This window comes from Sciurus vulgaris, assembly GCF_902686455.1.
Source record: "Sciurus vulgaris genome assembly, chromosome: X".
Lineage (NCBI taxonomy): Eukaryota > Metazoa > Chordata > Mammalia > Rodentia > Sciuridae > Sciurus > Sciurus vulgaris.
Window position 1 is genome coordinate 89,429,707 of NC_136471.1, and position 23,886 is coordinate 89,453,592.

Below are 23,886 nucleotides of genomic sequence, written 5' to 3' on the forward strand. Positions count from 1 at the left end.
ACACCATATGTAAATAAATAAAAAAAGGTCGATTGACAACTAAAACATATTTTTTAAAAATCCATAAATGGGATGGCATCAAACTAAAAGGCTTCTTTTTAGCAAAGGAAATAATTGCGAGCCTACAGAATAGGAGAAAATCTTTTCCACCTGCACCTCAGAAAGAGCATTCATTTCCAGGATATAAAAGAACTCAAAAAACTTATCAAAAAAAACTCCAAAAAACAAAAGAACAAAAAACAAAACCCCAATCAGTAAATGGGCAAAGGAATTGAACAGACACTTTACAGAAGAAATATGAATGGTCAACAAATATATGAAAAAATGTGCAACATCTCCAGCAATTAGAGAAATGTAAATTAAAACTCCAGTGAGATTTCATCTTACTCCAGTCAGAATGGCAATTATTCAGAATACAAGTAAAAATAACTGTTGGTGAGGATGTGGAGAAAATGGCTCATTTATACATTGCTGATAAGACTGCAAATTGGTGCAACCACTCTGCAAAGCAGTATGGAGATTCCTCACAAAACTTGGAATGACCCAATTATCCTACTCCTTGGTATATACCCAAAGTACTTAAAAACCGGCATACTACAGTGATGTAGCCACATCAATATTTATAGCAGTTCAATTCACAATAGCTAAGCTATGGAGCCAACCTAGGTGCCCTTCAACAGATAAATGAATAAAGAAAATGTGGAATACTACTCAGTCATAAAGAAGAATGATTTTATGACATTTGACTGAAAATGGATGAATGTGGAGACATTCATGCTAAATTAAATGAGCCAGTTCCAAAAAGCCAAAGGTCAAATGTTTTCTCTGATATGTGGAAGCTCACCCACAATAAGGGGGGAGGAGAAGGAAAGAATAGAAGTTCAGTAGATTAGACAATGGAGACTGAAGGGAAGGGAGAGGGGATAGGGAAAGGAAATGAATGAATCTGACATAACTTCCCCATGTACATGAATGCCACCATCATGTACATCCCTAAGAATGGGATCCTAACTAGAATAAGATATATTACATGCTTGTATAATTATATCAAAATGGATTCTGCTGTCATGTATAACTAAAAAGATCCAATAAGCATAAATCATGGTTGGCTTCTCTTTTCTTTAAAATTCTTAGTTTTAGTCACTTGCTTTCTGAAGTTCCAATGAAGAAAAACACCAGACCCTAGAGGTAAAATTATTTTTCAGCTTCAAAATGTGTCTACTAAACAAAAACCCCTATTCACCACTGTTACTAATTTTTTTTATTATAGTAAAATTTACATAAAATTTACCATGCTAACCTTTTTTTTTTTTTTTTTTGGTGGGGGGAGTACCAAGGATTAAACTCGGGCACTAGATCACTGAGCCACACCCCCAGGCCAGCCCTATTTTGTATTTTATTTAGAGACAGAGTCTCACTGAGTTGCTTAGCACCTTGCCTTTGTTGAGTCTGGCTTTGAACTTGTGATTCTGCCTCAGCCTCCCAAGTTGCTGGGATTAACAGGCATGTGCCACTGTGCCCAGCCATATTAACCATTTTCAAGTGTATGATTGAGTATGATTAAGTATTTTCATATTGTTGTATGACCATCCCCAATGTAAAATAGTTTTTAAATATCTAGTAAAGTACTACCTCTAGGGCAGGTGCTTAAAGAATATGTGGCTTTGAATATATGTCATGTAAGTTTAAACTTACGAATGGATGGATCAGACATCACAACCATCACATAAGTGTTAGATGTAAAGATGTCAATGAAAGCAGCAAAGTTAGAGTTCCTGACTTCCATACTCTGGAAAGAGGCAGCCAACTTGCTGTAGAAAAAAGGAATGAAGTGGTTAAAGCAAATAAAATAATAAAAATATAAGAAGCTCTTATCTTTTAAGTTAAACATTTTAATAATATTATTATACCTTAATTTATCATGTGAAAGTTTACAAGGAAAGTCTAAAATTGAATTTAACATGTTTTAGAGTGTGACTGGAATGGAAAGTAGGCTAGGATGTGATATTGACTAAGAAATGAAAATAGGCTTAGATCTAGATCTATGTTGTAAAATCATGTTAAAAATGACTTCTCTAATATTTAAGAAGCATCCTTATTTGGATTTTCTCTATCTTGGTGATTAATACTTATATCTGTTTGATGTTACATTTATATTCAAGAAATTGCCCCATTTCTTTGAAAGTGTTATTTGCTATTTCTTCTTGAAAAATGTTAGCATAAACACTCCAGAAAGTCTCAAAGTATACTAAGGTGTAAAGTAGGTAAACTTATCCCTACTCTAGGCATCAAGTTTTTTTCAGGTAAGAATTTGATTTTAAGTCTTTACTTAATTATGATGTTCAGCCATTCATTCTCCCTCTATTTGTAATACTGAGGCTCAAATTTTCTTTAATCAAAGCAGATACACACCATAATTAGACATTTCTAAACTCTCTTCTGTATCATTTCTGAATCAGTATCTAGCTACTTCAATTACTATAGTTTTATAAGTCAATTTTGGTATTTTGTAAGGCAAAGTCTCTTTCTTTCTTTTCAAAACTCTTTGAATATTCTGTTTCTTTCTTTCCAAATAATACTAAACACGTTTCAGATTTCTCAAATGCTTCTGGATTAGTTGAGTTTGCATGAAAGGACGATGATCTGTATTTTAGTCAACTGCAGGCTCCCTTGGAGTTCAATTTTCTTTTTGATTTATACAATCATTACAAACACAGAAGTTCAGTCAACAACTATAGTTATTTGAACTTCTCAAAAATGATATTTTTTTCCAGAAATTAATATATCATACCTATAAGATCTCTTACCTGCAGCTTAGCTTGAATTGCTTAATAATGTTGCTGATTTTCTCAAATCTATGGGCATCACGCTGCTCTTTACACTGATAATGAGAAATCACCTGTGAAAAGGAACATTGTTCTTTGAATCCAGGCAAAATACTCATATAACCCTCTGCTGTTACTCAAAGCAGACATCTGTTAGTTTCTTGATCACCTGGTTTACCATCTTCTCTCTGTCTCATATCTTTTTTAAGATTGTATGTGATTTCAACATTCATCCAGATGACCTATTCAGTATTGTTTGATTATAACATTATTAGATCATTTAAGTATTCTACATATTGTCTTTGACTTATGATGGTTCAACTTTTGACTTTATAATTGTGTGAAAGTGATAGGAATTCAGTATAAACCATATTTTAAATTTTCCCATGCTAGGGATATGTGATACTGATAATCTCTTCTGATGCTGGGCAGCAGCAGTGAGCCATAACTCCCAGATAGCCACAAGATTATAAGTGTAAACAACAGATACATCTCAGTGTACTTGTGTTGCTAAGCTATAATGTTTGGTACGTTAGGTCCATTAAATGCATTTTCAACTTACAGTGGGTTTTTTCAGGACACAAACCCATCCCGAGTCAAGCAGTAGCTGTATTTTGATTCACTGATGTTCATTCTTAATTTTTAATTTGATTTTTAATTCTCAACATTTAATCATTAAATGTTCACCTTATTTCAATATTTCACAGGATGATCTTTGAGCCACATCCCCAGCCCTATTTTTTATTTTATTTAGAGACAGGGTCTCACTGAGTTTCTTAGCACCTCACTTTTGCTGAGGATGGCTTTGAACCCATGATCCTCCTGCCTCAGCCTCCTGAGCCACTGGGATTACAGGCAAGTGCCACTGCACCCAGCCCTATCCATTCTCGAGGTGTTATTAATATATTTAACTTTAATGAAGTGTATAACCAAGTAGCTTTCGGAATTATATTTAAGAAGCTTAACTAGATGATTTCAACCCTTGAGAACTGACTATCCTTAAATGAATCTACTCAGGGTAAATACCCACACCAGTTAAAAACCTGAAAATACTTTTCTTAACACTTTCAGATTTTAGTAAAATCATATAAGCATCCTAAAGGTCAAATGCAATATTTCTAGTAGAAAGCAAAAATGAGTCAATTGCCAAAAGAAAATTCACAGGGAAATACCCTGAGATAACATGAAACCTTCAACTTATAATTTGTATAACAAAGAGCAGGACAGATCCACCTTGCTTGACTTATCCCCCTCAGTAAAAATTGTCAATCACATTAAAGCTTGGTCATCAAGAGAAACAAAAGCTACCTGTTATTGTCATTGAGTAATAGAGTTCATGTTAGGTTATCCTCTATGACCATGTGTAGATATGGCAGGGGAATACAGCAGAAGCAGAGTCCTGTTGTGTCATGCATATTGAGACAGATGGAATAGTTTACTTGCTTGCTGTCACTCACACTAGCAGGAAAAAATGGGTTTGGAGTAGTAATTTCAAGAAAGTAATCCATGCCACTGGACTGAGGCAGAAATTCACTCTAGTTAGGACTCCTTACCTCAGTTACATCAGCTAGCAGGCAGGATGGCTCCACAGTGCTGCTACGACTATAAGTAATATTTCTACAAAGGAACAGAGGAATTGTACTTTATAATCTCTACCCTCTGTTGTTATAGTATCAAAGGGAACCAACATTTAATAGTTTACCAATTCTATGTCAAAGCTTATGATATGTGCTTAACTTTACCATATCCCATTTTAATCTACATGATAAACCTATGATACAGATAGTTTTATCCCCATTTTCAAAAAAGGGAAACAAGTTCAGAGAAACTAAGAAATGCATCTAAAATTACCAAGTAGTGGTAGAATTCAGAAACAAAGTATTTACTGGGAGCTGCTCTTAGAGTTACATTTCCTAAGCTGGTTAACAATTACTTACTTATCCATTGTGTTGTAACATCTCAAATTATTTTCTATCACTGCTATTAAAAATTATTCATAAAGATAATACTAGCTTTTGCATCTTCTATTCAGGGCTGTACAAAACAGTGTGGTCTTATATAGTTTCTAAGTTCAATTTATACAAAAGTAAAAGTACCGACATGCATCTTTTCCCCTTAAATTCTCCATCTGCTCTTAGCTACATCACTGAGTTGACCATTACTTTTCTTCCATGTTAAAAAGTTTTCACCTCAGTCTTTTGGAGAAAAGAGAGGGAAAATAATTATCTCAAAAGGACAATACCCTAAATTTAATAATAAAAGTCAGGAGGAAATAGGAATCCTTCATCACAAATAAATGGTTATTAGCAGAAATAATCTAAACCCTCTAATAAGATATACCTGCAAAAATCTATGGTTTAAGAGCTAAACACGAAAGAGCTAAACACCAAAGGACTTCATTCAGATCACTTGTCAGCAATATTACTTTATAAATAGGGCTGAGTATGCTGAAGTAATGACACAAGGGAAAAAGTTTCTTCTTAAAACAGAAACGTGCTATTCTCTGTTCCTGAATAGAAGGTACAGTGTGAAATATATCTTTAAAACAAAAAGTTCTTACTAGAAAAGTAGCTCTCTCAAACAGAAGTACTTCATCAGCCTCAATAATTTCAGCAAAATTCCTTAGGTTCATTTCCAGCTGCTGAACATTGGGAATCAGTTGATAAACAATGCTGGACCAAGCCTAACAGAACAGAAGCACAATGCAGTATTGGTAACAGGCAGCGAGTCCCAGACCTCTGAAATGAGTAAATACACTACCACATACAAACAGCAAAATATGATGACAATTGAATCCCAAATACTGACATTAAATACAACACAAATGAAATGAGAAAATGAAGCTAATATTTGATTTTTATTTTTGAATTGAATATTTTTAAGTTGAAACACTTTTTTGAAATGCTGGAGAAACTTCTTTCCATTGATAATTAAAAGTAAACAAATGATTTAATGCCATTATGTTGCCTTAGGAAAAAAGTAGCAAAATATGATCTACTGTGTTAAAAAGCTTTTAATCTGGACCTTTGACAAACATTTAAATCCAACAGTGCAAATTTCTTTAAAGATCAGAACCTAATAATGCTATATGAAACATATACCCACAAATCAATTTTGTGAAAATATTAGAGCCACATGGACAAATGGCTCCTCCCTTCAATGGTGCAATATACCATTCCAAGAGAAACTAGTGGCATTATCATTCCCAAATGTTCGTTGTCATGTGGAAAAATTATTGATCCAACTGAATTTTAAAATCCATTGTGTGTTTGCCTAAAACTGACTTCATCCAGAGGAGTATGGCTAATGTAAGCAGTTGAAATTATCCACACCCTCCCTCTATTCTCTTAAGACCCTTTTATTTGTATTTCCATTATAATACTTTCTTCACTTTCATTCCAACTTGACTGGTTAGGTGTACTTTCTTCTTCTCTCCCCTACTAGACAGCAGGAACCTGATCTTAGTCAGCTGGGTATGCAAGAGCATCAAGCAGATAGGCAATGAGTGCTTGTTGAATAAAACTTAATATAAAAATTTAAGTCAGTTCTATGCAACATTGATGTAAGGGATAGTAGTGCCATGTCTCTGTTCCAATTAGTTTTATTACTTAGGCATAGGGGTTCAGGTTCCAAGTTCCCAGGTCGGTGTTAATGTCACTGCTGAATTTACCTTGGAGAAGGCACCAAAGCTAACCACAGCAGAGACATTGTCACTCACAGCAGTGTTGTGATTAGCCAATTGTCTTTGGTCGTGTTATGTATTGCCATCCTTCACACCGCAGTTGGTTCTTATCAGTGCGTCATGTCCATCCTTATTCACGGTTACCTGTTCTATGGGAATAAGGCTTTGAGAGAAATTCGGCCCATATTAATCTAGAACAGTACTTCCTAGATAGGTATCTCAAAATGATGTTATTAGAGTGAGGCTGGGTCAACATAATATTGGGGAAAAAAGTGAATGAGTTTAAAAAATGGCTATTTTTTAAAGTCCAATGGCTTTTCTCCTTGGCAAGTCAGGTTTCTGTGCTTCTGGTTGTAGACACTTGTCAGATGCAGTTGATACTGAGGCTCTAGCTATCAATGACAGAGAAGGATCCTTTGCCACCCAGAGTCAGACTTGTCAATGAATACCAGAAGCAGTCTGAAGGAAAGGTCTGACCACAGGAGGATCCAAAAGGAGACAGTCCTTAAATCACTAGATCAGTAGGAAAAAGGGAAGAAGCAGGAGCTTATGTGCCAATAGGTAATTTCAGCTTCATCCATACAGAATTATTGTTATAACCTCTACAATTACTTCAAGCAGTGTGGTATCCATTCCAGCAAGGGGAACAATCCTGGTTGAAAGAATGCTGGTCTCCATTCTGGCATGAAAGTTGAAGCTACTATACACTAGGCATAACATGTTTCATTCTAAGATTCCCTTCTCCAGTCTCTCCACTAAGTATTTTCTTCTACTGCTATTCAAACTTAGGTAGGCTAGCTTATATCATTATCATGTAGAGGTACCTGTATACAAGATACAACTCAAATCAGCATTGAGACCACAACAGGTCAAAATGGATGATGGCCAGTGAGTAAAATTTCTCTCTCACAAAGCTCAGTATCAAATTAATCATACCCAAACTGGCAAGTTCAGTGTGAATTGGTAACAATGTCGACCCAATGTAAGATCAAAACCAAAATCTGTTAATGTTAAGTTTGGTACTCTTCAAACAATTTGTTGCAAATTATTTCATTTTTTAGTACAACATATCAAGATGGATATGAAATTGTTTAAATTTCAATTTCTTTCAATTTTGTTCATATTCTTCTAGCTCTTTTTCATGCTCTTAAAATGGAAGAACTTAGGAAACATACACACCTTATAGAGAGTTTCATCCCAGATAGATGTTCGGAAACAAGAACATTCCAATGGGCGAGACAAACGCCTCAGATCTTCTTCTCGCTCTTTAAAAATCTGAATTAAATGGTCCAACATACTGATCAGCATAACAGCTCTCCTCTTTTACTGCAAAATCTATGATGTAACTATTTCAACATATTTTAATCAGGAGCTTTTGTTCCTTAAGAAGAATTTGGAGTATGTACCTTATTTCACAAACTGGAATGACAGAAATTATTTCAGGACACATCTAAAAGTGCTAATGGTTACTAGAATTCTTCAGGATTATACTGTGTGTGCTCTATACACATTGGGAACACTATAATGGAAAATAAAATTTATCATACAGAGAAATCTTAAAATATCTAACACTCCAAATCATTAAATCTGGGTAATTGTAAGAGTCATACCCATACAGAGATTTTATAAATCAAAATTTAATTTAATCTTTTAATATACATTTCTCCCAAATATATGTCTATTCATATATATTATTTACAAATGCACTATACATATTTCAACATATAGATATAGCTCCCCCACATACATGCAAATATCTACCAATCTTAGATATGTTTCTATGTATATATGCTCATATGTACATGGGGAAAACCTTTATAGAGGTGCATATACACAGCTATTTTTCCATGAGTGAATGGATTGGGAGCATGTGCATGATGGTTAATTTTTGTGTCAATGTGACTAGGCCAGAGAACCCAGGCATTTGGTCAAACATCAATCCAGATGTTGCTGTGATGATATTTTTGAAGAGGTTAACTTTTAAAGAAGCTGACTTTGAGTAAAGCAGATTACTTTCCTTAATGGGGGTGGGACTCATCCTCTCAGTTGAAGGTCTTAAGAGAAAGTTCCACTACTGAGAAAAAAGGAGCTCTACCTACAGACTACCTTCAAACTCTAACCGTAACATCAACTTTTTCACAGGTCTCTAGTCTGTTGGCCTGCCCTGCAGATTTCAGACTTGCAGTCTCTATTATCAAGAGAGCTAATTCCTTAAAATTAATAACTCTTCTTTCTTCCCTCTTTCAGTCTCTCTCTCCATTTCCGCATACCCATACACACACACACACATTCTATTAGAAACCCAGTACAGATGTTAGCACTGATTGTGGGTTCTAGAAGAGAATTTTAAGGATGAGTCTTCTTGATTGGTTTTTGGGGTTTCTGGAATTTCTCTAATTTGATTAGAGTTAAAGGTGCTAATAAATTCTATTTCTGGTAGTAAAGAGAGCACAGTGATGTGGCAGAAGAGATACATAAAATACTACCACTGAATATTCCTAATCAAATATTTGTAAGAGCCAAGGTTCTGGGTGAGCATGTATATAACTAAATATTTTTGTCAAAACAATGAGTATGTAATGAAATTGGCTGGCTGATCCTAACTGTGCTGGACCAAGTCGGGAAAGAAAAAGACAAGGTCAGAAGTTTCAATCCCCAGTTTAAGCACCATATAAATAATTCCATATTTTCTCTATGTGCCCTAAAAGAAACCCATAACCCCCTTAACTGCAGAACTAAGACTGCTGAAAACTAAACTTGGATTCTCATCCTGTGAGTGGATAAATCACAATGCAAATTTAATTCCTAACCAAGCAGAGTATTTTCTGTTAGGGTGCTGACTGAAAGAATGGGATTCTGGAAAACAATGAGGAATGAGGGTCATATGGGAAGATCTTGATGAAGACTAGGACACTGAACTCCTAAATTCTCATGAGTGTTTGCAAACAAAAGCAGTCACTCCACTGCTATTTAAAATTAACGGTACTTTGCCTAAGGAAAATGTAACAATTTTCCCTGAGGTAGCTGCCTCACAATAGATCTGATTTACCCTCACCATCTCTCTTTGCTTTATACTTATAGCTAGACTCAATTCCCAAAAGACTCCTAAAGGTGAGGTATAAAGTGTCAGTCATGAGGAAGTATCCCATGCTCCAAAACAACTACAATTTTTTTCCAACTTACACAGATGGAAATTCAAGGAATATGTGTGGGAATGGATATTAAGAGTGTGGGATAAGGAAAGGAACATGAAGTTGGATCAGGGCAAACATACCAATATGAGTTCATTTAACAGAGGGTCTGCATTTAATGTTGCAGCTCAAGGAGTAAGACATGGTTCTAACAGTTTGGTTGATTGGTTAAAAAATGAACCAAAAAGTGGACTACACTACATTAGTATGGAAGGGAAGGAATCCAAAAGCTTAGGAAGACTGGAATGTTCAAATGTATTTGTCATTTAAGACCTACTTACCACTCTTGGGAGGTTCCAGAAGAGACCTTTCACCATGACTGTGAGAAATAAATTTGTGAGAGGAGCCCAGCTTCCTTCCCTGCACTCTGATCACTCTATAGGCCAAAATTGACACTGGGAACTGCTGCCACTGAATTGGGAAACGTAAATGCAGTGGTGGTAGTTGGATCATAGAGTAGGAGCAAGGCGGAGACACTCACCAAATGCAAGGTAGGTGTGGTTGTCTTAATGTACAGCAGAGTGAAAACAACAATTAGAGTAATCTGACTCAGAGACCTATGGTGTTAGGTAGTTGATCATGGTGGTACTTAGAAGTGAAATAAATGGGAAGTCTACTAAATTCTCACTTGATCTATATAAGTAGAAGAGTCTAAGTCAAGTGGTCCAAAATCTAACTTGAACCATAAGAACAGAGTCATGGTCCCTCAATAGATACTCAGGCTTGTACCAGTTTACAGACCTAGAGCATCTTGAATGAAAAGGAGGCTGGGTCCAGGTAAGGAAGACCACCACTATACTGCCCAAAATTTATACTATTAATTTTCTTCTCTGCTTCCTCCAAAAAACCTAAGACCTTTTACCAGGGTGACTGTGCACTGGGAAAAAAGGAAAGGATCTGACGTTCGGGAGGACAAGTAAGCAATGGCTCTGAACTGACACTAACTCCAGGAGACACAAAATGTTAATGCAGTCCACCAGAGTAGGAAAGTTGGTGGTCAATAAAGTTTTAGTTCAGGTTTGTCTCACAGCAGGCCCAGTGGGTCCCCCAAACCATACTGTGGTTACATCCCAATTCCAGAGTGCATATTTGGAATAGACATACTTGGCAACTGACTGAATTCCCACATTGATTCCCTTACCTGTAACGTGAGGGCTATTATGGCAGGAAAAGCCAAATGAAAACCATTAGACCTGCCTCTGCCTAGGAAAACAGTAAACCAAAAGCAATATTGAACTCCTGAAGGGATTGTGCAGATTACTGCCACCATCAAAGACTTAAAAGATACAGGATTACCAATTCCCACCACATTCCAATTCAGTTTGCCTCTTCAGGCTCTATAGAAGGCAGTTAGCTCTTGGACATGGATTTACATAGAATTACTCAGGTGGTGACTACAGTTGCAAATGCTGTTATCAGATGTGGTCCAATTCCTTGAGCAAACTAACATATCCCCTGGTACATATATGCACATATTTTTTTGACAAATGCCTTTTTCTCCATACTTGCCCATAAAATCCACCAGAAGCAGTTTCCTTTTAGGTAGCAAGACCAGCAAAACACCTTCACTGACCTACTCAGGGAGATACCAACTCTCTAGCCCTATGTTATAATTTAGTTTTATAGGGCTCTTGATCACCTTTCACTTTTACAAGCTATTACACTGGTTTATCACACTAATGACATTATGCTGATTGAACCCAGTGAGCATGAAGTAGTTACACTAGACTTACTGGAAAGACATTCTAATGTCAGAAGGCTGGAAATATTGTGACTAAAAATTCAGGGGTATGCTACCTCAACTTTTTAGGAACCTAAAAGAGATGCATATCATCTAGTAGGCCTATGTGGATTGTGAAAGCAGAAGATTACTCTGGATGTATTACTCTAGCTTGTTTACTGAGTGACCCAATAAGCTGCTACTTTTCAGTAGGACCCAGTACAGAAGGCAGCTCTGCAACAGGTTCAGGCAGCTGTGCAAGCTGCTTTTGGCCCATACTGTCTAGCAAATACAATGATGCTCTAAGTGTCAGCAGCAAATAGGGAAGCTTTTTGGAGCCTCTGACCACTATTGGTGAACTGCAATGCACACATTTAGGATACTGAATCAAAGCCCTACCATTCTCTACAGATAATTACTTTCCTTTGAGAAACAGCTCTTGGTCCACTACTGGGCCTTAGTACATACAAACTGAACATGTACCCACAGGCCACCAAGCTACCGTGGGAACTGTGCTGTTCATCACAAACTGGTTGTTATTTAATCTACCAAGCCGTAAAGTCAGATATGTACAGCAGCATTCCATCACCAAATTAAAGTCATATATGAGAGACTGGGTCCAAGAAGGCCTTGCGGGCACAAATAAGTTACATTTTAAGAAGTGTCCCAAATACCTGTGGTCCCCCATTCCTGCTACATTGCCTTTTCTTGCAGTATGCACCTAAGACCTCATGGAGCGTTTCCTATAATCAGTTGACTGAGGAAGAGAAGACTAAGGCTTGGTCTACAGATGGTTCTGCAAGATAAATGGGCACCACCTAGAAGTGGACAGCTGTAGGTCTGCAGCCCATTTCTGGGACATCCCTAAAGGAAATCCTCCCAGTGAAAAGAACCTTGAGCACCTGTTTGTTCACTTTGCTTGGAAGAAGAAATGACCCGATATACAGCTATGACTCATGAGCTACAGAAACTGGTTTGCAGGATGGCCAGGGACTTAGAAGGAATGTAACTGGAAAACTGGCGACAAGGTCTGTGGAAAAGGTATATAGATAAATCTTTTAATATATAAAAAATGTGAAGATATCTGTATCTCAAGTGAATGTCCATCAAAGGGTAACCTCAACAAAAGAGGATTTAAATAATCAAGTGGCTAGGATAACCTGTTCTGTGGATACCAGTCAGTATCTTTCCCCACCTCAGTGGGTTCAGGAAACTAAATGGACATGGTGACAGGGCTGGAAGTAATATGTGGGCTCAGCAACAAGGACTTTCACTCACCAAGGTTGTCCTTGCTCTGGCCACAGATGGGTGCCCAATCTGCCATCAACAGAGACTAACACCAAATCCATAAAATGGCACCAGTCCTTATGTGATGATGACTTGATTACAATGGTCTGCTTCCATCATGCAAGAGGCAGCATTCTATACTTATTGGAATAGACACTTATTCAGGATATTGATTCACCTTCCCTTTATACAATACTTCTGTCAAAACTACCATCTGTGGATTTACATACTGCTTCATCTACTATCATGGTATGGCACATGACATTGCTTCTAATCAAGGAAATCACTTCACAGCAAATAAAATAAAGCAATGGATCTAGGCTTTATTGTTCTTATCATATTCCCAATCATCCTGAAGTGCTGGCTTGACAGAATGATAGAGTAGGCTTTTGAAAGCTCAGCTGCAGTGCCAGTTAGTTGGCAAAAATTTGCAGGGCTGGGGCAAGACAGTCTAGGAAACTGTATATGCTCTCAGTCAGCAACCAATGTTTCATGCTTTTTCTAACACAGTGAGGATTCATGACTCTAGGATTCAAAGGGTGGTAATGGGAGTGACACCATTACCCTTAGTAATCCACTAACCATCACTAAGGGTAAAGAACAAAATTTTTGGTTTTTGTCTCTATGACTTTACACTCTGTGGCCTAGAGGTCTCAGTTCCAATGGCAGGAATGAGTCCACCAGGAAAAATAATAATAATTCAACTGAACTAGAGATTAAAACTGCCACTCAGCCACTATGGGCTCCTCATGACTTTGAATGAAATGGCAAAAAATGGAGTTGCTGGGCTGAATGGGGTGACTAATCCTAAATATCATAGTAGAAACTGGACTACTACTTCACAATGGAGGTAGGGAAAGGTATGTCAAGAATAAAAGAGGTCCTTCAAGGAATCCCTTAACAATATCATACCCTGTAATTAAAGTAATGGAAACTGACGACTACCCAATTCAGGCAGTTCTACTAATGGCCTAGACCATTAGGTCTACTAATGGTTTTAGGGTCACCCTACCAATAAAGAAATACAACCAGCTGAGGTGCTTGCTGTGTACAAAGGTAATCCAGAATTGAACAAGGCAATTACAAATACCAGCTGTGGCCACATGAGTAGTTGTAACTGAGAATTATAACTTAAAATTCTCCTTGATATATATCTTCTATGATTTTGTTATGAATAAGTGGATATATACTAAGTATGTCTTTCTCTTTTATCCATTTATGATGAACATATGGTATATAGACTTTATATCAGTATTATATTTAAGTACTGTTTACATTGTAATATTTAAATTATAGGATAGAGAGAAGAATAAACATTACCCAAGTGTACTTCTAGTTGTATGCAACAAAGTTATATCAAGTGGAAGTATATTCATGTTATTATATTTATTTGGAAGTTAATTATGCTTTCAGAAGATATGTATGAGTGCCTAGTTGAAAAGGGGTGAACTATAATGGTTAATTTTATGTGTTAACATGATAAGGCCATAGTACTTGACATTTGGTAAAACGGCAGCCTAGATGTCACTGTAAAAGTACTTTTTTAGATGAGATTATCATTTAATTCGGTAGACTCTGGGCAAAACAGATTGCCCTCCATAATGTGGGTAGGTTTCATCTAAGAGATATTAAGAGAAAAAGATTGATGTTCTAAGGAAGAGGAGATTCTGCCCTCTCATTTCCTTCTGCTTTGAGCCACAACACTGAGTGTTTTTTCTGGGTTTCTAGTCTGACCACCCGCTTTCAAGATTTCAGAACTGCCAGCCTCCACATTCAGTGGAGCCTATTCCTTAATACTCCTCCCATCTCTTTCTGTCTCTCCATACACAAACATATTTCGTTTGCTCTATTTCTCTGGAAAACCACAAAATACATGCACATGCAGGGAAATAAATCTTAACTGAACTTTGTATTTTGGAAAGTACTGTAACTATTTATAATTGAGAACATCCAACTTTAAATCTGTAATGAAATTAAAGATATTAAGCTTAAAATCCCTTAAAGAATATTAATACATCTTTGGGAGATGGTCTATGAAACTTAGAAAACAATAAGATGATAATTCAAAATTATAAGTGATTAGAACATTCATAAGGAGCTCGTTTATTGAAAAGTAATAGATTTTTTTTTTTGTGGTGCTAGGAATTGAACCCAGAGCCTCAGTGCTTGAGAGGCAAGCACTCTACCAACTGAGCTATATCCCCTAGATTTTTAAATTGTAATTTTGGCCAAAGATTGAAGTTATTTTTAAAGCTTCACAAACTCAGGACCCACAGTTATTTTTTAAAAAATTTGTTTTGGTACTAGGGATTTAACCCAGGGGTGCTTGACCACTGAGTCACATTCTCAGCCCTTTTTATTTTTTAATTTTGAGACAGGGTATCACTAAGTTGCATAGGGTCTCACTGTTATTGAGGCTGGCATCAAACTTGCAATCCTCCTAACCCCAGCCTCCAGAGTTGCTGGGATTACAGGTGTGTGCCACTGTGCCTGGCAGGACCCACGCTTATATATAGTTTTCTGGGAGACAGAGGGGGAAAGAACAAAAAAGACTACTGGATATTCAAAAGTAGAGTTCTGAGTCAAATGCAGAACACTATCAAATGGTTTTTGAAAGCCTACAAACTAACCTAGAAACACCAAAACACTGAATAGTACAAGCAATCCTGTAACTAGTCATGGAAAAAAGTATTCCTTACCATAGCTATTACCAAAACTCCTTTAGTCTAATAATATCCTTAAACTCTAACATTACAACCAAAGGAAGAAATGTATTTTTCTATATGATCATTATATTCTAAAACTGCTTTTCTGAGTTATATCCTAAGAAATAAATAGAGGGAGAATCTTCTCTTTCACCTCAGACCTTAAATCTAATTCTCCTATATTAAGTGAACTAGAACTAGACTAAGTTTTTGATTTCTCAGTCCTGGAGTCTCAAAGCTATGTAGGCTTTTATGCCTTCTACTCCATTTTTTTCTCTGATGGGTCCTTAAGCCCTCTCTGGGCTATACTAGTTTACAGGTAGTTACCTATATGTATTTTTTTAATGAGGTGTTGAAAGCTAATATTTCCTACTATTCCATCTTGGTGACTTCACCTCCTACTGTCTTCTCTAGTGCTAATCCATTTATGCTAGAAAACAAGAGAAACATACATCACTGCAGTTATGAGAAACCTGGCATACAGCCTAACATAGTATAGTTTGCACTTGAACTGATGCCTACCAGTTTCTAACTCAAACCAGCAACAACCTTTCTTCCTTTCAATCCTGATGGGGCTTTTATACTTGACAGTAAAACACGGAGCAATAAATATATTTTAAAAATAAATAAAGGATGCTTTGTGATGTCACATGGTCAGATTCCTTACCTAATTCTAAAAATTATTTGTTAAATGAATATTGTATTTCTCTTACAATGAAAAATGTGTTTAAGAATTTTTATTTTAAACAAATGATAGGATTTCAATTTGAAAGCTTATTCTGAGACATTTTCTGCTGAAAAGAGAATGGGACAAATTTACCCAAATCTGTGCAAAAGGAATATGCAAAGCATGTCAACCATTTTGTGCAGCACCTTTTCCATTTCTTACCAGGTCCCGCTGATCCTCCTGTACCAGATCCATTTTGTGAACCAAGCAGAAAATTTTGGCATCTGGGGAGTTCTGCAGAATGGCTTCCAGGCATGACTGATAATAGTGCATGTCCTTTTCAAGTTCACGGCTCTCCACATCAAAGACATAAATCAGAACCTCCACGTTTCGGAAGATGTTGTCCCGTTGACTAGTGAAATAATTTTCCATGAAAGTATCTTGTCTGGTAGGAAAAATACATAGTAAGCAAGTCCTCAGTTCAAGCTCCATCAAAGCAAAAGATAATCTTAAGGCTTCAATTTTCAGAGCAAACAACAGCAAACAGGTCTGGTCTTACCTTAACTCTTTTTTTTTTTTTTTTCTCCAATGCTGGGGATTGAACCCAGGGCCTTGTGCTTGACAGGCAAGCAGTCTACCAACTGAGCTCTCCCCAGCCCTTTACCTTAACTCTTCAGACACAATTTACACCATCCTCTGCTCCTCTCTTGGTATGTATTTATTCATATATATATATAATCTCACTTAATTATCAAAATTACTCTGAATTGGTGCCATTACTATTCATTTTGTACAAGAAACTGTGGCTCAGAGTTTAAATGATTTACCCAAGATAATGAGCTGAGATATAAACCGCAACCCAACTCAAGTACTTATATTCCTAACCACTGTGCACTACACATTGCTGCTTCAGATCAGAGGTGTAAACAGCCAAAGAGTAGCAGTCAACATTAGCATAGAAACACAGTGAGTGTGTGCATTTGTCATGGGATATTTTTTTGGTGAGTACCTTGTTCGTGAGTACAGCTGTCTCCTACTCTTCCAACAGTGGGTAACTCAGCCAGATTATACATGCTTAGAGTCTGATCTATAGTGCTGAGACTTCTTGGAGATTGAAACTAATAAGAATAGCTAGAAAGCTTGGCACTAGTGTCAAATCACCTAATTTATGCCATTGCAAAAGAAAGCCAATTTATGCCTCTGCAAAAGAGGGAATGATTACCCTGTACTACACATATCTAGGTGAAGTTTGTGTTAGAGCTATTTAAACATATCACATACAGAAGGCATTTCCACAATTAATAAAAATCAGAGATCTTTATTTAATCAAGTGCCAAGTACAAAATAATTCTATGCAATGTGTCTATTATAAATGACAGTTACTCTAGGTATATTTGTCATACTTGATTATACTAGAAGCCATGGTTATTGCCATTGGCTTTACAAACAAGTAAGTAGATGATGGTACTTACCCACCACAATCCCACAGGTTCAATACCAGGTTTCCCAGAAATCGAACATGAGAATGTTCTACATCAACTGGAAGACAAGTATGACAAATCTAGTAATTGCAACATGCAAGGTGAAATTCAAAATAAGCAAAGCGCTAACCCATGGAATTTAGAAGGACCAAAGTGGAGTGAAATGCTCAAAGCCACAACAAGAAGGTGATTTTTCAGCTTAGTAATGTGGTTTAGTGGCAAGCTGGGCACCTAAACTACCCTGAGCTATGGAACTGGCTCTTATGTAAGTCATTTTACTTTTTAGTAGTTTAGTACTCAGAGTAGAAACAATCTCCAATTATAATACCAATGTTAAATTTCCACAGGTTAGACAGTGACATATACCATTTAATAGATCTTCCCTGTCCCACCTGCCCTCACCAGCATCCCCCATGAAAAAGTAAACAACAATAACAAAAACCGAACACAAAACAAACATAAAACATAACCAAACTAACTCCTGTATTGATTCCTTTTCAGTTAACGACTTTACTTCTCCCCCAATTGTGTCTCCTCTGTCCACATTCAATTCATTGCTAGTCCTTTGTAATATCTCTCAATTCCATTATCATCTCATGCATACACTGCTACAAGAGATCCATAACTGACCTCACTACCAGAAAAACCTTACCCATTTTACATCATCCTATAGGCTACTGCCAGGCTCATCTTCTTAACACTACTTTGAACATGTCACTCCCCATTCAAATACTTTCAATGGCTCCTCCGTCCCTAAAGGGGGACATTCAAGGTCCTTCACAATTTGGCTTCCAATCTACCTATACATTCCCCAATAATTCACATTAATAAAACCTTTCATTCCAGCCCAATTTGGTTTATTCACAGTCCTCCCAAACCCCACTACCTCCCCAACCCCAACATACATCAGGGGTCGCAAACTTGCTAATATGGGCCAGGCCAGTAAATATATACCATCAAAGTTGGCCACATATAGAAGATAAACATCCACCCAGTAGAATGGGTAGCAGTCACTCAGCTCTTACAGGAATGTTGGCTCAGGTTTGCCAAATCTTTCAATTTTTCAATAGTCGCAGGAAATTCACATTTTTTATGAAAATTTTGATGTGTGATACCAATAATTCCAATTTTTCTAAAACAATGGACAGGCCAAACAAAACACATCTACAGGCCTTATCCAACACACAGGCTGCCTGTTTGCGACCTCTGCCTTACACTTCCCTCCCCGCTATCCTTCACCTACTCTGTCCTTTGGCCTGGAAAGCCCACCCCATCTTTCTTTCAAAATTATATTCATCTTTCAAGACCCAAACTAAATCCCACCTCCTCTGAAAGCCCTACCTAGCTAACCCCACTTACCGTCATTTCTCCCTCTAAATTCATTCAAACATTTATTAAGCATCTACTCTCTGCCAGGCACTAAAAATCCCAAGGTGGAATAATGAAAATATTTGTCCTGAAAATTACTCTAAGTCTAAAAATTATCATCTATATAATTTATATGATAGTCAAATGTTATTATAGCATTTCTTCTTTGATTATCTATCTCAAAGCTATTGCTTAAATTAACTGCTGTCTAACTTTTGGGCAATTTTACATTCTCAGAAACTAGATCATAGATAGCAAAGCATTAAAAAGTAAAGCATATAGGCTTTGGAGTCAAACAGATCTGAGTTCAAGTACCAGCTCCACAACTCTGTGACTTTGGGAAAGTCACTTAAGTTCTGAGTATTAGCTTCCATTTCTATTTAAAAAGAAAAAAAGGGGCATAGAACTGACCTCACAGGATAGCTGTGAGGATTCAACGAGTTATCATATATAAAGTGCCTGGCACATAGTAAGTGCTCAAACTACTTCCCTTCTCCCCTTTACTTCCCCCTCCTTGGAAAAGGAATCATATCTTACATGTCTTTGTATTTCCAACAGAGTCTACGAGAGAGTAGGTGCTCAAACTGCTATTAATTTGAAGACTATGTATACGGTCTAGTACTAAAAAAAAATGGAAAGAAGTGCTACTGAGAAAGGGAAAGACAATAACAAAAGAAGTGACAGGATTCAGTGACTTTTAAGATATGGGGCAAATGGGAAAGAAATCTAGTTTCTATTCCCATATGATAGAAATTGTTCTCATCAAGTGACCAATAGCCCCATTACCAAATCCAGTGGACTTTTTAGTCCTTGTCTTACTTTCTGCAGCATGACACTGTTGACTACTCTCTTCTTCTCAAAAAAATCTCTTTTCTTGGTCTCTGATTTACCTACAAACTCTCTGGAAGATCCTCCCTCACAGGCTCCTATTCTTCTTTCTGTCCCTTAAATGTTGGAGTTCTTCAGGTCTCCATTCTTGGCCACCTTCTCATCTATGTATTCTTCCCCAAAGCAAGATAATATATTCATATTATTTTATTTACCATTTGGATATTGATAATTCATAAATAAGCAGCTCCAGTACAGATTTCTCTCCTACCTTTCTGACTCACATGGTACATTTCCATTTGAATAAACCATTAAGTATCCCAAACTCAGCATAACCAAATATAACTCATCTCCCATCTTCCCCCTCAAATTGATTCTTCTTTCAGTCTTTTCTATCTCAGTCAATTCAACCAGTTGTCTACAATAAAACTTTAGTTTCATCCTTCAGATCACTTGTTCCCTCACCATTCTCCCCAAATCTACCAGCAAGCTCTGTTGACTCCACCTCTTAAATATATCCCAAATCCATTAGTTTCTTAACATAACCCACTACCAACACCCTAAATCAAATCAAGCAGTCATCTCTTACCTAGTTTGCTATAAAATAGTTTCTTAACTAGACAATTTGTTTCTATCCTTGCCTCCCTCTGATCTATATTCCATATTACAGATAGAGCAGTCTCTCCAAAAGGCATATTTTTATTACATTCTTTTAAAAGAAAGAGAATATGTCTCTCTGAATATGCATGATTGCATATACTCAGATAAAAATGGGTCAGAGGATAACCTCAGAATGATCTAACCCACATTTTCTATTTCCCTCTTACACTCTTGGCCCTTTGGCTCTTCTAATCTTCCTGCCCTGATGTTATGAGAAACCGAAAAGAAGCAAAAACAGAGCTTTGGGGAATTGCATACACTTATGGGGCAGAAAGAAGAAAATATTATGATAAAGATTATCTTTTTTAAAAGCAGGGAGGAATGGTTAAAGATAAAAGAAGAAAACCAGGGTAATAAAGCATTAAATAAAAGCCCAGAGAAAAGAGAATTTTGAGAAGGTAGGAAATCTTGGAGCTGTCAACAGTGTTTGAGACTAAAATACTTCATAATCATATTTTTATTGACAAATTTACTATTCTAACACATTTTAATATACCCCTAATAAATTAATAACATCATCATTCTGTATCCTTACTTCAAATTTCCAAACACAGTAGTCTCTAAGTTTAACAAAATAAAACTGGATTTTTTCAAGAAATGACAAACTAGGAAAACACTAAAACATTAAAGGCAATGTAAATTTTAAAAGAAGTACTCTTTTGCAACTTTTAAAGAAAATTAGCAACTGCATAAAAGGAATATCAAGTAAAAAGCAATGCACCATAGGTATTTTGAGCTAGTCTATATATTTAGCAATAAAACAGACCTTTCTTCAGCAATGACAAACTAGCTAATGATGATATGCTAAAGCATTAAGGTCAACATAATATTTTTAAGTTTACCTTTACCACCTCTAAGGAGACACAGCAATTGCTAAAAAGTATTATTAATAAAGCTTCCACTTGAGATACTCTTAAGGACAAGAGCCCATTCACAGTGCCGAGCACATAGGGAAGGTCCATAAAATTACCCATTTAATAAATGGCCTACTTTAGTGAACAGGATCCATATAACTTGCAACATTCTGTTCATAATGATGCTGTTAAGATTATGTCAAAACTATTTTAAGCAGTTTGAATAGTTCTGAAATTTTGGTTGTTGAGTCTTTTCAGTGGATTCAGTAATAAACCAACTCTGCTGATCAGCTAAAATCAGAAACATCACTATAACTAGAAAAGGGTTCTTCAACAAAGTATGCAGAATTTTAAACACAAAGAAAAAGAAGTCTACCAGGAATTGTTAAGAATAGTGTAAGCAAGATAGATTGTGATGTAATAAACAGAAGTTGAGCAAAGATTGATATTCTAGCTCTTACGTTTACTAGCTAAGTAAAATTAATTTCTAAGTTGTACTTTCATTATCTATTAGAATAAAGTCAATATGAGGACTAACATAAATAAAACAGAATACAAAAGCCTGGCAAATGACAGTTGTTCAATAAATATTTGCTTCCCTTAATGTACTGAAATCATACAGATTCTAGGTCTAGATATTTAACTTGGAAGAAAAGAAAAATTTCAAAATTTACCAAATCAAGACAGAAATATGGAAGAACAGATTTTCCAGAAGTCAGATGTCAACTCTACAGGCACTACAGGCCATTAAACACTATCTTGACCAAAATTTTTGACCAATACCAAAACCAAATGAGATACTTATCAAATGTACAAACTGCATAGGGCTGGAAGGGCAGATACTATATAAGATGAGAGAATAAGTAGTAACAATGAACATATGATCCAAATCCTTTACTGTAGATAAGAAAACTGAGGCCCAGAGAGGCAGTGACTTGTTTTGAATTTTAGAGTTAATATACACAGAGTACAGAAACATATCACAGGATGAAACAAAATTTAGTAAAAATAAGCATTTACACTTAGGTTCAAAATATTAACTGTACAAGAATCAAGAGGATATGTTTTAAAAACAATATATCTGAAGAGGAATTGGGACTTTTCAGTATAACTCAGTGTAATGAAAGTCATTCCACTAAAGAAGGTGGGAGTTACTCTGCACTAATAGCAATGTAAGATCCAGAATAAGAGATGTAATAAGCCTACTCTGCCCTCATCAGGCTACAACCACATAAGAAAAATGTAAACAAGTTTGAATAAGTCCTTAAAAATATTTCCAAATTATGTCCAATGAGGAATAGATGGAGGAACTGAAGATGCTTAACTTAAGAAAGACAAGATTTGGGAGGCAGGGGATGACTAGGATAAATTGAGACACTGAACATCCTCAAGTATTTGTAGAGACTTATGAGAACACAGAGAAAACCAGCTAATGGAAATAAAGGAAAATAGATTTGGGTCTCTACTTAAGAGATAGCTTTGTAGTCATCAAACCTGTCCCAATTATGTAAGTGAATACTACACTCCTATCCCTCTAAGAACAGAAATAAGGTTTTCTTCTCCTTTGTATCTCAGGGTCTGGAGAATAATGTGTTTGAAAGATGTTTATTGTTCTTGAAACCACAGTGAGACACTATTCTTAATGGTTGACTTATTCCTAAAAGCATTCAAGATGCTAGAAACCCAGATCAGGAATATTTAAAGGTCAGGCCTTCTTCATTTGGAAGTCAAAGGCCAAGGCAGAATCCAGAAATGCTTGGATGCCACAGAATGAAATGACATGCAGCTCACAGACAGAAGGGCTCTCCTAGAATCCTAGATTCACTGGCCTGACAGCCACAGCAACCCAGTAAATCTATGCCAACATTTAAACCATGAAGAGCAATAAGGTATTTCCCATGTCAGAGTAGAAAACTCCAATGAGAATATCTATGTGTACCTAGGAAGAGAAGCAGCAGAGCACTTCTCAGGTTAACTTTCCTACTTCCCACCCCTGTAGTTTACCTTTGAATGAGGACAAAGACTAACTACAGCTTCAAAAATTATTATTGTATGCTAGATTTTATTGTATGCTTCTTAATACCTAATAATTTCCCTTTGTATAATTAACAATTACAAACAAACACTCTACCCCCAAAACAAACAAAAGGGTACCTATGCTGGTTAAGAAACAGCAGGATAAACAAGAAGTTGGAAGAGGGCATCCCACTTTGTAAGCAAACTAGAAAGGAAAGAAGCCCTCCAGGAGTGAGCAGTTAAGAATCAGAATTAGGCCACACCTCTCTGAGGTGAAACGCAAAATGAGGAACATGCTCCAAAAATCCTTCAACCTCTGCATTCCCAAGCTATGCAACCAAGTGTGTTATGCAGATTAATAGTTAAGATCACCTCACTTTACAATAAGATAAAACATCTTACTTGTTGCACCAAGCCGACGTGTGTCTCTGGCAATATAATTTGCAAAGATAATAGACCTCATGCTGGTCTTACCAGACCCACTTTTACCCATCAACAGCACCTAAAAAAGAAAGAAAAATGTTAATAATCTAGAGTAAATCTTACGTAACAGGACCTATTTCTCTCCTGTATTTGGCATCTTAGTGAAATGACAGTATCAA

At 36.4% G+C, this 23,886-nt stretch overlaps 1 protein-coding gene across 4 annotated transcripts in view; it reads right to left on the bottom strand.

The window, feature by feature from the left end:
- Nucleotides 1-23,886, bottom strand: part of RRAGB (Ras related GTP binding B) — a 57,202-nt gene that overhangs the window by 29,450 nt on the left and 3,866 nt on the right. For 3 of the 4 annotated variants that reach the window (XM_079124134.1, XM_079124133.1, XM_079124136.1), the window contains exons 3-10: nucleotides 23,687-23,786; nucleotides 19,464-19,547; nucleotides 17,550-17,616; nucleotides 16,300-16,522; nucleotides 7,687-7,782; nucleotides 5,386-5,508; nucleotides 2,808-2,899; nucleotides 1,696-1,811 (exon numbers count right to left, since the gene is read on the bottom strand). In XM_079124134.1, the coding sequence (XP_078980260.1) occupies nucleotides 1,696-1,811; nucleotides 2,808-2,899; nucleotides 5,386-5,508; nucleotides 7,687-7,782; nucleotides 16,300-16,522; nucleotides 17,550-17,616; nucleotides 19,464-19,547; nucleotides 23,687-23,786 (901 nt within the window). The remainder of the gene's footprint in view (nucleotides 1-1,695; nucleotides 1,812-2,807; nucleotides 2,900-5,385; nucleotides 5,509-7,686; nucleotides 7,783-16,299; nucleotides 16,523-17,549; nucleotides 17,617-19,463; nucleotides 19,548-23,686; nucleotides 23,787-23,886) is intronic. The other variant, XM_079124135.1, reaches the window with a different exon arrangement.